The following is a 12,036-nucleotide window of genomic DNA, read 5'->3' as shown; positions in this document are numbered from 1 at the left end:
CTCACCTACTTATGTGTGCGCAGCTGCGTGGCCTTTGATGTCGCGCTAGCGCTGCTAACGAGAATATGAGCGCAGCGGCAACGGGATGCTGCGCATGCGCGCGTTCAATTCAAGAGCACAGAGTTTGAGTGCATTGAGTGCTTGTAGCAGTGCGTGCGAGAAGGGTCAATAAGCGCGGTCGACCTAGAAAATGAAGTTTCCTACTTCAGCAGGCGGCTACTGTGCAAACGCATAAGCGGTAACTGAATTAGGTATTTTTGCCCTACTAAATTTAATGAAATGCCAAGCAAATACTGAAGAAAAAGTAGAAAATGGAATTTTGCTTTTGGGTTTTGATTTGTGCAGAAAGAAGTGTAGCAATCGTTGGTTGTGGTGAGATTAAAATTTATTTTAATAATTTTTTACAAGTTTCACTTAAAGATAATTAGTAAAAACGGTGCTATTCTTATGAGCTACAGATAGAAATAAAAGCCACGCGTAATATGTAAAATATAAGTTAAGCTACAGCTTTCAAAAACATGCAGACGTTTTGTATTTGTAACGCATGCGAATTTTTATAGTAAAAGTACCTAAGTTTTAAGCTTAAATGTATGAAATATTATATATCGAATATCCTGCTGGTCTTACAATATTTTAGTCAATTTTACATGTATTGTGTGCTTCAATGAATGTATTGAGTGTTTTGTTGTAAGTTTTAAAAATACATAATTTAATCACGTAGAAACCTGCATTTTCACTCACCAAAATCGCTCTGAGTGCTTTCCTACTAATGAAACCTACTTACTTAGAAAATATTTAAAATAAAGAATTTTTATCAAAAAGAGTATTTATGTACGGTTTCACTCTAATCTAGCAATATTAGAAACTAATAATGTATTTTTTTTTTATTTTATCATATTTTTGTTCCACTGGGTGGCATTTTATCTGCTCTTCTATGCTCAGTCGCCTTCAGCTAAATCACTAAAAAATAATATCATTTCAGTATATCTATTGAGTTTTGCTTTAGTTTTATCCTTTAGCAAGACAAATGAGCATAGGCTGGTGACTTTGTATGCGCTCCGCACCGCAGCTCTTGCGTGTGGTTGCGCCACCTTCTATTCATATTAGTTATTTTTTGTTAATGAATCTGCTGTTTCTTATCAAACTTCAGAAATGTCATCGTTCCTCCATTTACTATTCTAATTTCTTGCTTTTATCCTACTGAACTTAGTTTATTTAAAATATTATTACTGAGAAGACCCGCCCTAGTGTTTCTACATGCTGCCCTGTGCGTGCTGCGATTGCAGAGCGCGCGGCATGGTTCGCTTTCCAGGCAAAGACTTCTCTGTCGCTAACGTCGTTGGCGAAGAAGCGCGCGATGATTGTAGTTGTTGCATTCGAATGTTGCTGCGTATGAAACGCTGTCGACGCGCTTCACGAAACACGACATATATGAAAACGCCTAAAACTATCACAGACAGCGACACGGTGATGATGATACTGCCAGCGTTTGATGAAATTTGATCCAGAGCAGGGGCGAAGCCTAGAATGGCGCAAGCAATAAAGTAAATAATGGGATTATGAATAAAATTAACGAAATTATTAAAATCTTATAAAAACAAAAACATATCACACAAGCCGCACTATGTACTCACCTCGCCCATCGACCGAGTTGCGCAAGTGATACCACTGCTCCACGCCCAATACACCGCTGGCGTTCACCTCATCCGCTAGTAAATTTGCTGCTGCCTGCTCGCGCACCAATTTTGCATATTTAGCCGCTCGTGCTGCCACAACCCGCATCGTTGGCTGTACTTCAACTTCTGGCTGTTCATCGACCGCCTGTAGCTTCAATACTTTATCTTCATGCTTGATATGCTGCTCGTTCACCCCCGGCACGATGTCCTCCAACAGCGCTACACTATTCGGCACATCATTGCTGTCAACGGCCGATAGCTCACTAGCAACATTGTTGGTGTTGTCATTATATCTATAGCTGCTATTTGCGGTATCGATTACTTCTTCGACCAGCGCCACACTTTCATCCGAAGCCAAGGCTTGTGTGTGCGCTGCCGGCGGCGCAGGTTCCAGTGGCGCAGGCTCTTTTAATACCAACGCACTCTTGTCAACGAAATGCATGTAGCGTTGCTCACGACCTAGGCGATCGTCGGGTTCGAAGGGATCATTGTCTACGGGAGCGGCAACGCCATCACTGCCGGGCACCGTGAAACTGGCGCGCACGGTTTGCATTCCCGACTGAAAGCTGCACACTACGACGAATCTGATGAAAGAGAGGTTTGTATGGAAATGAAGTATTCTTAAAAATGTATTTGCTTGATTTCTAAGATCCCCTAATTTAGGTGTACAAGAATAAGGAAGGTCTCCCCAAATTGAGATGTCAACAGGAATTATTATATTATTATATCATCTTCTTAAGCTAGTTGTTGTTGTAGTAGCAGCTTACTAAAGCCTATCAGTGCTATGAAGTCACCGGTCGTCTTCGTCTAACTCATCTAACGGTAGACCCAGAAAACGTGCTGTTTCGACAGGATAACTCCAGAGAGAAAGGGGTGTGCCTTCACATACAGGACATAAAGTATGTATATTGGGTAAATCGGGGTCGTTTCTGGATAAATAGGGTCGATTCTGTATTATCCAGAACGCAATTGGGCCAAAGCTACGGGGTCTCGGAGGACAGCTAAAGCTTTGCGTCTGCAATAGGTGGGGGTTGGACTCTAATAACGGTATTCGGGGGTCGGGAGTTTGGGAAGATAGTAAGGGTCTCTCTGTCATTTAGTATTTGTCTATATACTGTCCGGTCCAGTAGTTGTAAATGTATTTTGTCCACGATCTCCTCGGTGTACTTTAGGAGATGTTTCATGACGTGCCAGGGAGATGGCTCGAGCTCGAGTAAGTGTCTGCAGAAACTGCTGGCTGAGTATTTTGTTGTAATCTTCTACAGGAAGCATGGGTGCCTCATTGTGTAGGTGTTGCAGGGGGGCGTCGGGAGACATCTCGTAGTTGTACTGATTGCAGTATTTAGACCTGTTTGTAGCTTTATCAACCGCTTTAAGCTAGTGTTTTCAAGTGGTTTTTATTTCATTTATCTCGAGCAGAAAGAGATTTTCCCAACAAACATTTGCTGCTCGAAATCGGCATAAAACTGTAGGTCCCTCCATTTGTGTGGAACAACATCAAGATGCACACCACAAATGAGATAAAGAGCACGGCCAAATATAAGCCAGCATTGACTCTAGACATTAATTCATCGACCCTAAAGAGATGCAGTACACGAGGTTTTGGAGCCGATTTTTGTCAACAAGGCTTCTTCGGGATCGCACTCTATTTGTTAGTGCACTCATATTAAACAGAAAAGTTTATTAAATTCCATATTAAAGCAATCTACAAATTTATTGCAGCACACATTTTTGTGAAAATAATAAATAATAATAAAAGCCTCGCCAGTGGAATGGAGCAAAATTGCAAATTGTGAAATCCAAAAAATTAAGCTCTTCTTTCCGTTCAAATAATACCTGAATTAAAACTAATTCCCCTTTTTACAGAAAAAATTAATATTTGTTTCATATTCACCTTCGTGTGCTGTGCGTGTAGATGCCCAAATTCTCTTGTACCGTTATAAACGTCTCAACTGTATTCGTTTCCGGTTTCACCAAACTGCCACACATTTTGTGATCGATGCGCATCGTATAGCGATCTGTGGCATCATTTTGATTACCCTTCACTCCACAATTACCGCCATCTACCACAATTTTTCCACCAAAGTAAGGACCTGTTTCCACTTCAATCTCTGAAGCCTGTGGCAAGCATTTTGTGGCTTGCGCAGCAACTACAAAAAATAGCGGAAAACCCAAAACGTTTTACTTGTTTATCAAAACTCTATAATTTTCCACTTCACCGCCGCTCAAAATTAGCAAAATATGAATAATAAATTCTGAATGCTTACATCCTTTCGTTGGTATGATGATGGTTTGGCCGCCGTCGAGTGGCACACCCTTCGTATCGTCATCGATTTCGTTGCCGAATAGCTCGGAGCGGCCGGTGATTTTCATATTTCTGCGCTTCGCTTGCGGTCGGATGTGGAAGCTGTATTTGGTGGCCATGCGGAGATTGTCGATTTGCACAGCGTAATGACGTACTTGTCGCCTGATTGCGGAAATTACTTATATAAGTGCATGGCGATTAGGTTAAGCAAAATATACAAATTATGCGCTAGCGCAGGAGCAAAGTTATTTTCTTTGACTATTTTGTTCTATTCTATATCTGATTTTTTGTTTTTTGTTTTTTCAGTGACCTAGTTGTTATTAGTTGAGCTAACACTTACTTGCTCTTCACCTGCTCAATTTCTAAATTATTGTTGCCTTTGTTGTTGTTAGTGGGACTGCTACTATTACTGTAGTGGCTGTTACCGTTTGGTTCCAGCTGTTGAGTTTGGTTGATTAATTTGGAGCGACAACGATGCGGTCCAAATGACTGCAATTCACAAAAGAAAATCTGAAAGGCTTTCGGCGGTTCCACTTCGGCGCTGCTGTTGGTGATAGCATCAATATCGTTCGCTGGCGTTTCCGAATCGGCGGAGGGCACAAATTCCACTTCCCAGGTTAGATTAACGGATTTGTAATTGGGTTCGCCAGAAACACTGCGAATTTCTGTAATTAGAGAATTGGAATTAGAAAAGTGGAATATGGGTGTAATTCTTATTCTTTTTTTATAGTTGATTTGAAGGCCGCCATAGCCTAATGGGTTGGTGCGTGATTACCATTAGGAATTCACAGAGAAATCGTTAGTTCGAATCTCGGTGAAAGCAAAATTAATAAAAAAAAAAAAACATTTTTCTAATAGCGTTCGCCCCTCGGCAGGCAATGGCAAACCTCCGAGTGTATTTCTGCCATGAAAAAGCTCCTCATAAAAATATCTGCCGTTCGGAGTCGGCTTGAAACTGTAGGTCCTCCATTTGTGGAACGACATCAAGACGTACACCACAAATAGGAGGAGCAGCTCGGCCAAACACCTAACAGAAGTGTACGCGCCAATTATTTATTTTATTTTTATTAGATATTTAATTTTGCTTCTCTCACACTTAGAATCGATATGGATGGCTCGTAGTTGAACAGAAGGGTTGCTGGAATTAAGGAAGCAGCAAACTGGTTGCTTACTTCTGCTATTACTGTAAGGGAGATAAATATCTAATCTGACAGCCAGGTGGTAATTAAGGCTCTGGGCTCGTTGTTTGTGCGTTCGAAATTAGTCGGTGAACTGCTTAACTTCTCGCGCGACTGCATTCGAATACTTCGATATTAAGCTCGTTTGCGTTCCCAGTCATAGTGACAAAGCGGGAAACTGTTGGCCTAATGAGCTGGCTAGACAGGGAAGCCTTGAGACCGTTTCACCGCGAAATGAGAGTTTTGGGGTTCTCTAAAGAACCTGTGATCTGCTCCTGGAAAGATGAGCGGCGTGTCAACTCAGCGAGCACTGTGTTAGTGCTCAAACGTGCAAAGTCACGCGATCCCTCTGGCAAAATTGCCAAAATTATAATTCGGGTCTTTACGTGAAACAGTGTGCTTCCTATGGTGAAAATTACAAAGGCAGCGCAGCGATGACTTTAGCGCCGAAGGAAACCCGTAAAATCCGTAGGATTGCATCAAATTCCGCCCTTCTAACAGCAAACATTAAAGAAATGGCAAATGTTGCAGTCAGCAAGTCCATCTTTCAAAGGCTATTCTAATAGCGCCACATCTACGGCAAAAAAATAACAAAAAACCACCTTTGAATGAATTTCGCAAAGAACACCGCTTCGATTTTGCAAGGGACCGCATAGCTTGGAGTTCTGTTACAAATACCGATCCCGGTGAATGGGAAAAAGTAATATTTACTGATGGAAAGAAGTTCAATCTGGATGGGTAGTACGGATACAAATAGTATTTCCATGACATAAGAAAGGAGGAAAACTACTTGAATCGACATCACAGCGGTGGAGGAGGTGTTACGGTATGGGAGGCAAGATCGTATTATGGCGCTTTCGAATTGAAAAGTGTAGACTAAAAAATGACGGGAAAGAGCCATAAAGCGTTGTTGGAATCAACTTTTCTCGAGATTCGGGAAACATTTGGGCCTATTAGTTGGATATTTCAACAGGATAATGCACCTTTACACACTTTAAGTTGGGTTGTGCTCCAATACGTTGGAGCATGGCCACCGATTCCTCAGGAGCATTATCGATATGGGGATGGTGTCTTGAAATTTTGCTCGTAAGATATGTAAAAATGAGCAACAATGTGTAAACAAAAATGCTTTAATTCCAATCACTAAAACGGCCTGGCCTAAAATTTCATTGGTCTAACTGAAGAGTTTGTATCGGATTTACGAAGTAATTTATAAAGCAGCACAAACTATTAAGCTTCCTTCCTATTAACTTTTCTTCCACAGAAATGATTGCCCCTAATCAAGAGATTATATATAACTCGAGTTATTAGCATTTTCCGTGCGATAATTTAAAAAATCGAAATCTTATAAATATTTCGTTATAGATATCGCGCAAAAATTTTTAAAATTTATATATATTAAATATAATACATATTATTATATATTAAATATAATACATATTCGAAACTTAATGAAACTAGTTCTACGATGTTTGGAAGCTTTTCATTTGGAAATTTTTAAATAGTAATTATTTTCGGCCGCTGCTTCGAACTTAACAATACCTGCAGAGCAACTCATTAAACACTTAATTTCTTATGATTAAAAAAATATTTCTTTTCATCGGTTACATAAGTTAAAAATATTCTCAGTTTCTCAGGTGTTACGAAGCTGGAATGTAAATGCAAGACAATTTTTCAGTAACCTCTGGTGGTACTTCGCGCTCCACATTGATCATTGCCATTGTTCTTTTTTTTTATCCCTCAAATATTCATCTGCCCCAATACACGTATGGACACACATACCTTTACATGTGTTTGTGCTTGGGACTCCCCTACTAGTTGACACTCTTATTTGTTATTTGTTGCATGCGAAAGCTGCTGAAATCAGGAATCATTCTCAAGCAGTGGCAGCTGCGCCAAACGATTCGCCTCACCTCACCACAACTGACTGCATTGCCTGGACTGCACAATAAATGTTGGTGTACCAGTTATACTAAACTTTCCTCTACTGCATTGGCTCTGCCACTTCACCACTTCTACTACCTCTGCCTATAACACCCTCCCCCCTTGAACAACAACGGGTATTATAGTGAAGTGCCACACTAGTCAAGCTCGTGTTCTGCCAGTTGCATTGTCGATTAGCAAACGGATGCTGACTGCTATTCTTCTTCTTCAATGTGTGTCTGGCTACAGCTGTTGCCGTTGTTCTTATTTAGTATTTTACAAGCGCATGCATACATACATATATAGCTAGACAACTTGAATGAATATTCCCAACGGTGCTGCAACGCATGCGCACAAAATCGCATCACTGCTTGGCTTCGAGTGCTGTTACTTGCCACGGGCTGTGGGGCAATGAGAATTTGCGTTGGTGAGCTGAGTGTTTTTTTATTTTGTGAATTCATGTGTATGTTTATGTTTTTGTGGTTACTCCAGTGTTTTGATTTCATCGCAATTCTAACATTTTAATTACTCCCCCAGGAGTTCTGTAGAATTTCGCGAGCTTGTTAAATTTAATGCCACCACCGCCGGTCTGCTCTCTGTTCAAAGACAGTCAGAAAAATGATTGCTGAGAGCTTTAGTGATATGCATCGTTTTTTCGTAATGCATTAATTTGCAAAGTAATGTGAATTTAAAGCCATAATTCTTTCAATTTTCTTATAGAAAGCTGAAAATAGAGCACCGGGCACCGTTGCGCAATGATTGTAGATACAGATCGGCTCCTTGTACTCAAACCCAAGGCTTAAGGATGATAGTTTACGAGAATTGGTCATCCGAAGTAACATTATGAGAATTCTACCCGCTCATTTCACACGCATTCACACACCAATCAACGGACAGCAACGAAGTAACATGAACGAAGACTGCATTGACTTTTTTCGTATGGCACTAACACAAACTTAGTTTTTTCGTAAATCTGCCGCTGCAATGACCTCGATTACCTCAACGAATCGGCTGATTCCTTCAAAATCGATGAGAGCTGGTTAACGGTCTGATATTGGCCACACCTCTGCGTTGAGAACATCAGGTCGCGCCTGAGAAGAAGATGTATTGAAGCTCCTTGGGATTGCAATTCTGACTTCAAAACGACAGTTGTCGGTGGACCATATTCCGAGCATTGGCAGTAATCTATGATAATATATATATATTATATTTTTGGTGTGTACACCCTTTTTGGGTGTTTGGCCGAGCTCCTCCTCCTATTTGTGGTGTGCGTCTTGATGTTGTTCCACAAATGGAGGGACCTACAGTTTCAAGCCGACTCCGAACGGCGTGTATTTTTTTATGAGGAGCTTTTTCATGGCAGAAATACACTCGGAGGTTTGCCATTGACTGCCGAGGGACGACCGCCAATAGAAAAATGTTTTTCTTAATTTTGGTGTTTCACCGAGATTCGAACCAACGTTCTCTCTGTGAATTCCGAATGGTAGTCACGCACCAACCCATTCGGCTACGGCGGCCGCATAGCATATTTTGTTTCGACAAACCGATGATTATGCCAGTAAGAATTCTGGGTTTTTTCTTAGGGTGGCTAATTAATTGCTTAAATCTTCTCTGGTTATACCCTCCCAATAAGGGCCTGGCCTTTCGTAGCTCCACAGTTTGGTGCCAACTTACGTATCATTGCCGTAGCTCTTCGCTTGTAAGCTCCTCCTCGGTGCTAGGCCGCAGCATCTCTAGCCAATGCATACGCTGCTTCGTTCCTTGGTACTCCCTGGTGCTCTGGGACCCATATGAAGTAGGTGAGATTGGGCGCTCCTAGTAAATGTATTTCCTCCAAGAATGACAAAGCCTTCTGTGCATCTTGACTGCCGCTCAGAATGGCGATTCGCTCGAGGTTTCGAGGTTTCTTGTTAAATTTATGTCTAAACATATATGATGGCATACACTTTAGCCTTAATATCTAGTACAGTCCTGATCTCTTCTCAAATATTAAGGTCCCTGTAGAGTTGGACAAGCGGGAGGGACAAGCTCAACGATTCCATGTGTTTGGAAAGGTTAAACTTGGCTTATCGCTGAATGGCTACATGAAAAGGTGTTGGTTCAGGAACCATATCCAAGGGCTGTACTTGATATCCAAGCAACCGATCTGTATGTTATCATTGGCCTAATTACCATGGTAGCCACCCTACACACAGAGACTACAATCTTTCATCAACAAATCCTCCACATCAACTGTAGAATAGTTTGGACGAACACCGTCAGCAACGGCGCGCTGTGGAGTTTAAAAAATGAGGAATCCAACCCATGGCAAATCAAACGCAGAATGTGGCGATGGACAGATCACACGGTTAGAAAGCCACCAGATAGCATTACGAGAGTGTTACCGAACTGGAACCCACAAGGAAGCAGAGGTCGCGGTCGACCATAGAATACTTGGAGAAGGTCGATGTTGTGCGAACTAACGATGTCGACATCACATGAGATGGCGCAAAAATAATAACCCACAACCATGTGTGGTGGAAGAATATTGTCGAGGTCCTATGCTCCCGAGTGAAGAGAACAAGGAATAAACAAAACAGGTTTTGAGGCTACAGCCCCGGGATTTTCCTGTCATTTCTTCAAAATTCTTGACTTCACTCATTTGGATCTTAGAGCCCTCAATGCCGTCTGATTCCCATCTACCCAGTGATATTTCTGTTCACAAAGCAACTGGGACTTAAATTATCATTTTAAAATTCACTTATCAACGTTAACTGCCCGATAGCGTGGAAGTTTTGAAAATATTAAAGGTAGCATGAGAGCCTCTAAAATGTTGAAAACAAAAGAAAAAAGCGAAATAAGTAAGCAATAACTTAATAACCATCTCTTTATATTTGCATCTATGTATGTGTGGATTTCTGAGCAACTGATAAACACTTGCACTATACTCGTACAAGCACATACATACTTACTTATATTGGCCGTTGCTTAGTTGCGACGAACCAAGAGATGCTCAATCAAAGTGTAACGAATTGACAAATTGCTTGCGGTAGCCAAAACGAACCGAGCGCTGGAATGGACTGCACTGCCAATCCTCACACACATGTTGGCGAATACTTTGCGTTGGTTGCAGCAGCGCGAAAACTATCAGCCGACAGACATTAAGCACAGCCTCTGCCAAAGCCGTAAACGTAAACGTATTGACAACAAATGAAATAGACGTCAAATACTTACGAGCTACACATAAACTGGCCACTGAACAGGCGTTCGAGCAACTCGTGCATACAACACAGCAACCACAACAGCAGGCATCACTCACTGCAGACAAGCCAAAGCCCCAAACGCTTCACTCAACTCGTCACCAACAAACAGTCAGTCAGAAGCGACGAGGCGAGAGAATCAAATGCGAAAAGTGAAAACGGCACAGCTTTTGCTGTCCGCGGCTACTTTTGTTGCCAATGCCAATTATTGGTGCCAGTGTTATTGGTGCTACTGATAGTGTTGTTGTTGTTGTTGTTATTGCTTTCGTAGTAGCAGCTGTTATTCGTGCGGACACTAAACACAACTCGGCCAGCGCTGTTCATTCTAAGCATATTTGGCTCAAACTCGTTCTCGGCACCCGATGCGACCAAGCGCGAGTGTATTAACCCAATTCTCTGACTACGGTCGCTCAGCAGTATGGGCAACAAATTAATGGCACTGCTGGTGCTGACTACTGCAGCAAATAGCTACAACGTGACGAACAGGAACAACGGCTGCAGATTGCATTTGTTGGAAAAGCAGCTGTGCAGCAGCCTCTGCTTCTAGTTGGAAAGAAATATTCGTACATAATTACAGTACTCGATGTTTTGAGCAACAACAAAACGAATAGGGAAACGAGCGACACACGCTTTTGACTCTTGCCCCCGCCGCCCTCATGCTTGACATTTGCGATACCAATTATTTTAAAAAAATATCCAACGCACACTTCCCTTCGAATTACTGCTGCAGCGAAAATTTTGGGTATTCTGTAGTTACCGCGGATTTTCTTTAGAAAATTTCACTACTTTTTTTGCACTACCAAATCTAATGCAAGGGTCAATAGAGTTCGTCGCTGATCATACCAGTCTGTGGACGCATCAATGTATTACATACATACATACATATTTATGCAGGCATGTATTTGTGTGCATTTCAGTCATAAACTTTACTCTGCCATTGAGCGCATTTTGCTAGAAGTTGAAGGTCAGCAGGTGGACCTCAAATCAGTACACTGGCGCCAAGCTACTCTTCTACAAAACGTTTTACTTTCTTTTGCGAAATTTCGCAAATAAAAAAGTGAATGAGTTCAACGTGCACTCGCGCGTTTGTAAGCAAAGTTAATGAGATGCCAAGCAGACGGTGTTGTTACAGCATTGTGTGCTTTTATTATTTGGTAGACTGTGCCCATTCTCCTTGCAACTGGAGTTATTTATTATTTTGCATTTTAGTGGTCAGATTTTGAGTGTTTTTGTTTTCTTTTTTATTTGCTGCTCAACATTAAATTGTAATCTGAATCCTGACGATGTTATGATATTTCGATTTTTAAATCTTTTGGTTGATATCTTTGCTAGACTCCGCTAAGTGTAGTTTTCATTATGAAGTAATAGAGGGATGAGAAGGACCTGAAATGTGACTATCATTTACAGAGAAGACACATACATACATATGTGCACACATATACACACATATGTATCAACTGATCAACATATTAGTTAGTTCATAAGTTTTGGCATGTCATGAAATGGGTTAATCTTATGCAATGAACTCGGGGCGCGTGCCCAGACATCCAGCCACGAACTGCGGCTGCTGCAGGCAGATAACACCTAATACAGCAGCATTTGCGCAGTTGCATGATGATCATTTTATTGACAAACACATGCATATGTATAAATGCACTTATGTTTATATGTGCACCACAATTGCGTTTATACTCTATAGGAAATGGCGGTGCTAA

At 41.4% G+C, this 12,036-nt stretch overlaps 1 protein-coding gene across 1 annotated transcript in view; it reads right to left on the bottom strand.

Annotated features, from left to right (window-relative positions):
- Window positions 1-378: 378 nt before the first annotated feature.
- Window positions 379-12,036, bottom strand: part of LOC128863957 (uncharacterized) — a 35,927-nt gene continuing 24,269 nt past the window's right edge. The window contains exons 2-6 of the mRNA XM_054103397.1: window positions 4,322-4,646; window positions 3,944-4,143; window positions 3,571-3,826; window positions 1,635-2,260; window positions 379-1,522 (exon numbers count right to left, since the gene is read on the bottom strand). Coding sequence (XP_053959372.1) covers window positions 1,254-1,522; window positions 1,635-2,260; window positions 3,571-3,826; window positions 3,944-4,143; window positions 4,322-4,646 — 1,676 coding nt within the window. The 3' untranslated portion in view covers window positions 379-1,253. The remainder of the gene's footprint in view (window positions 1,523-1,634; window positions 2,261-3,570; window positions 3,827-3,943; window positions 4,144-4,321; window positions 4,647-12,036) is intronic.

The sequence above is a fragment of the Anastrepha ludens genome, chromosome 5, assembly GCF_028408465.1.
Source record: "Anastrepha ludens isolate Willacy chromosome 5, idAnaLude1.1, whole genome shotgun sequence".
In the NCBI taxonomy this organism is placed as follows: Eukaryota; Metazoa; Arthropoda; class Insecta; order Diptera; family Tephritidae; genus Anastrepha; species Anastrepha ludens.
Note: the sequence above shows the minus strand (reverse complement) of the source record. Positions and strands in the feature narration are given on the sequence as shown.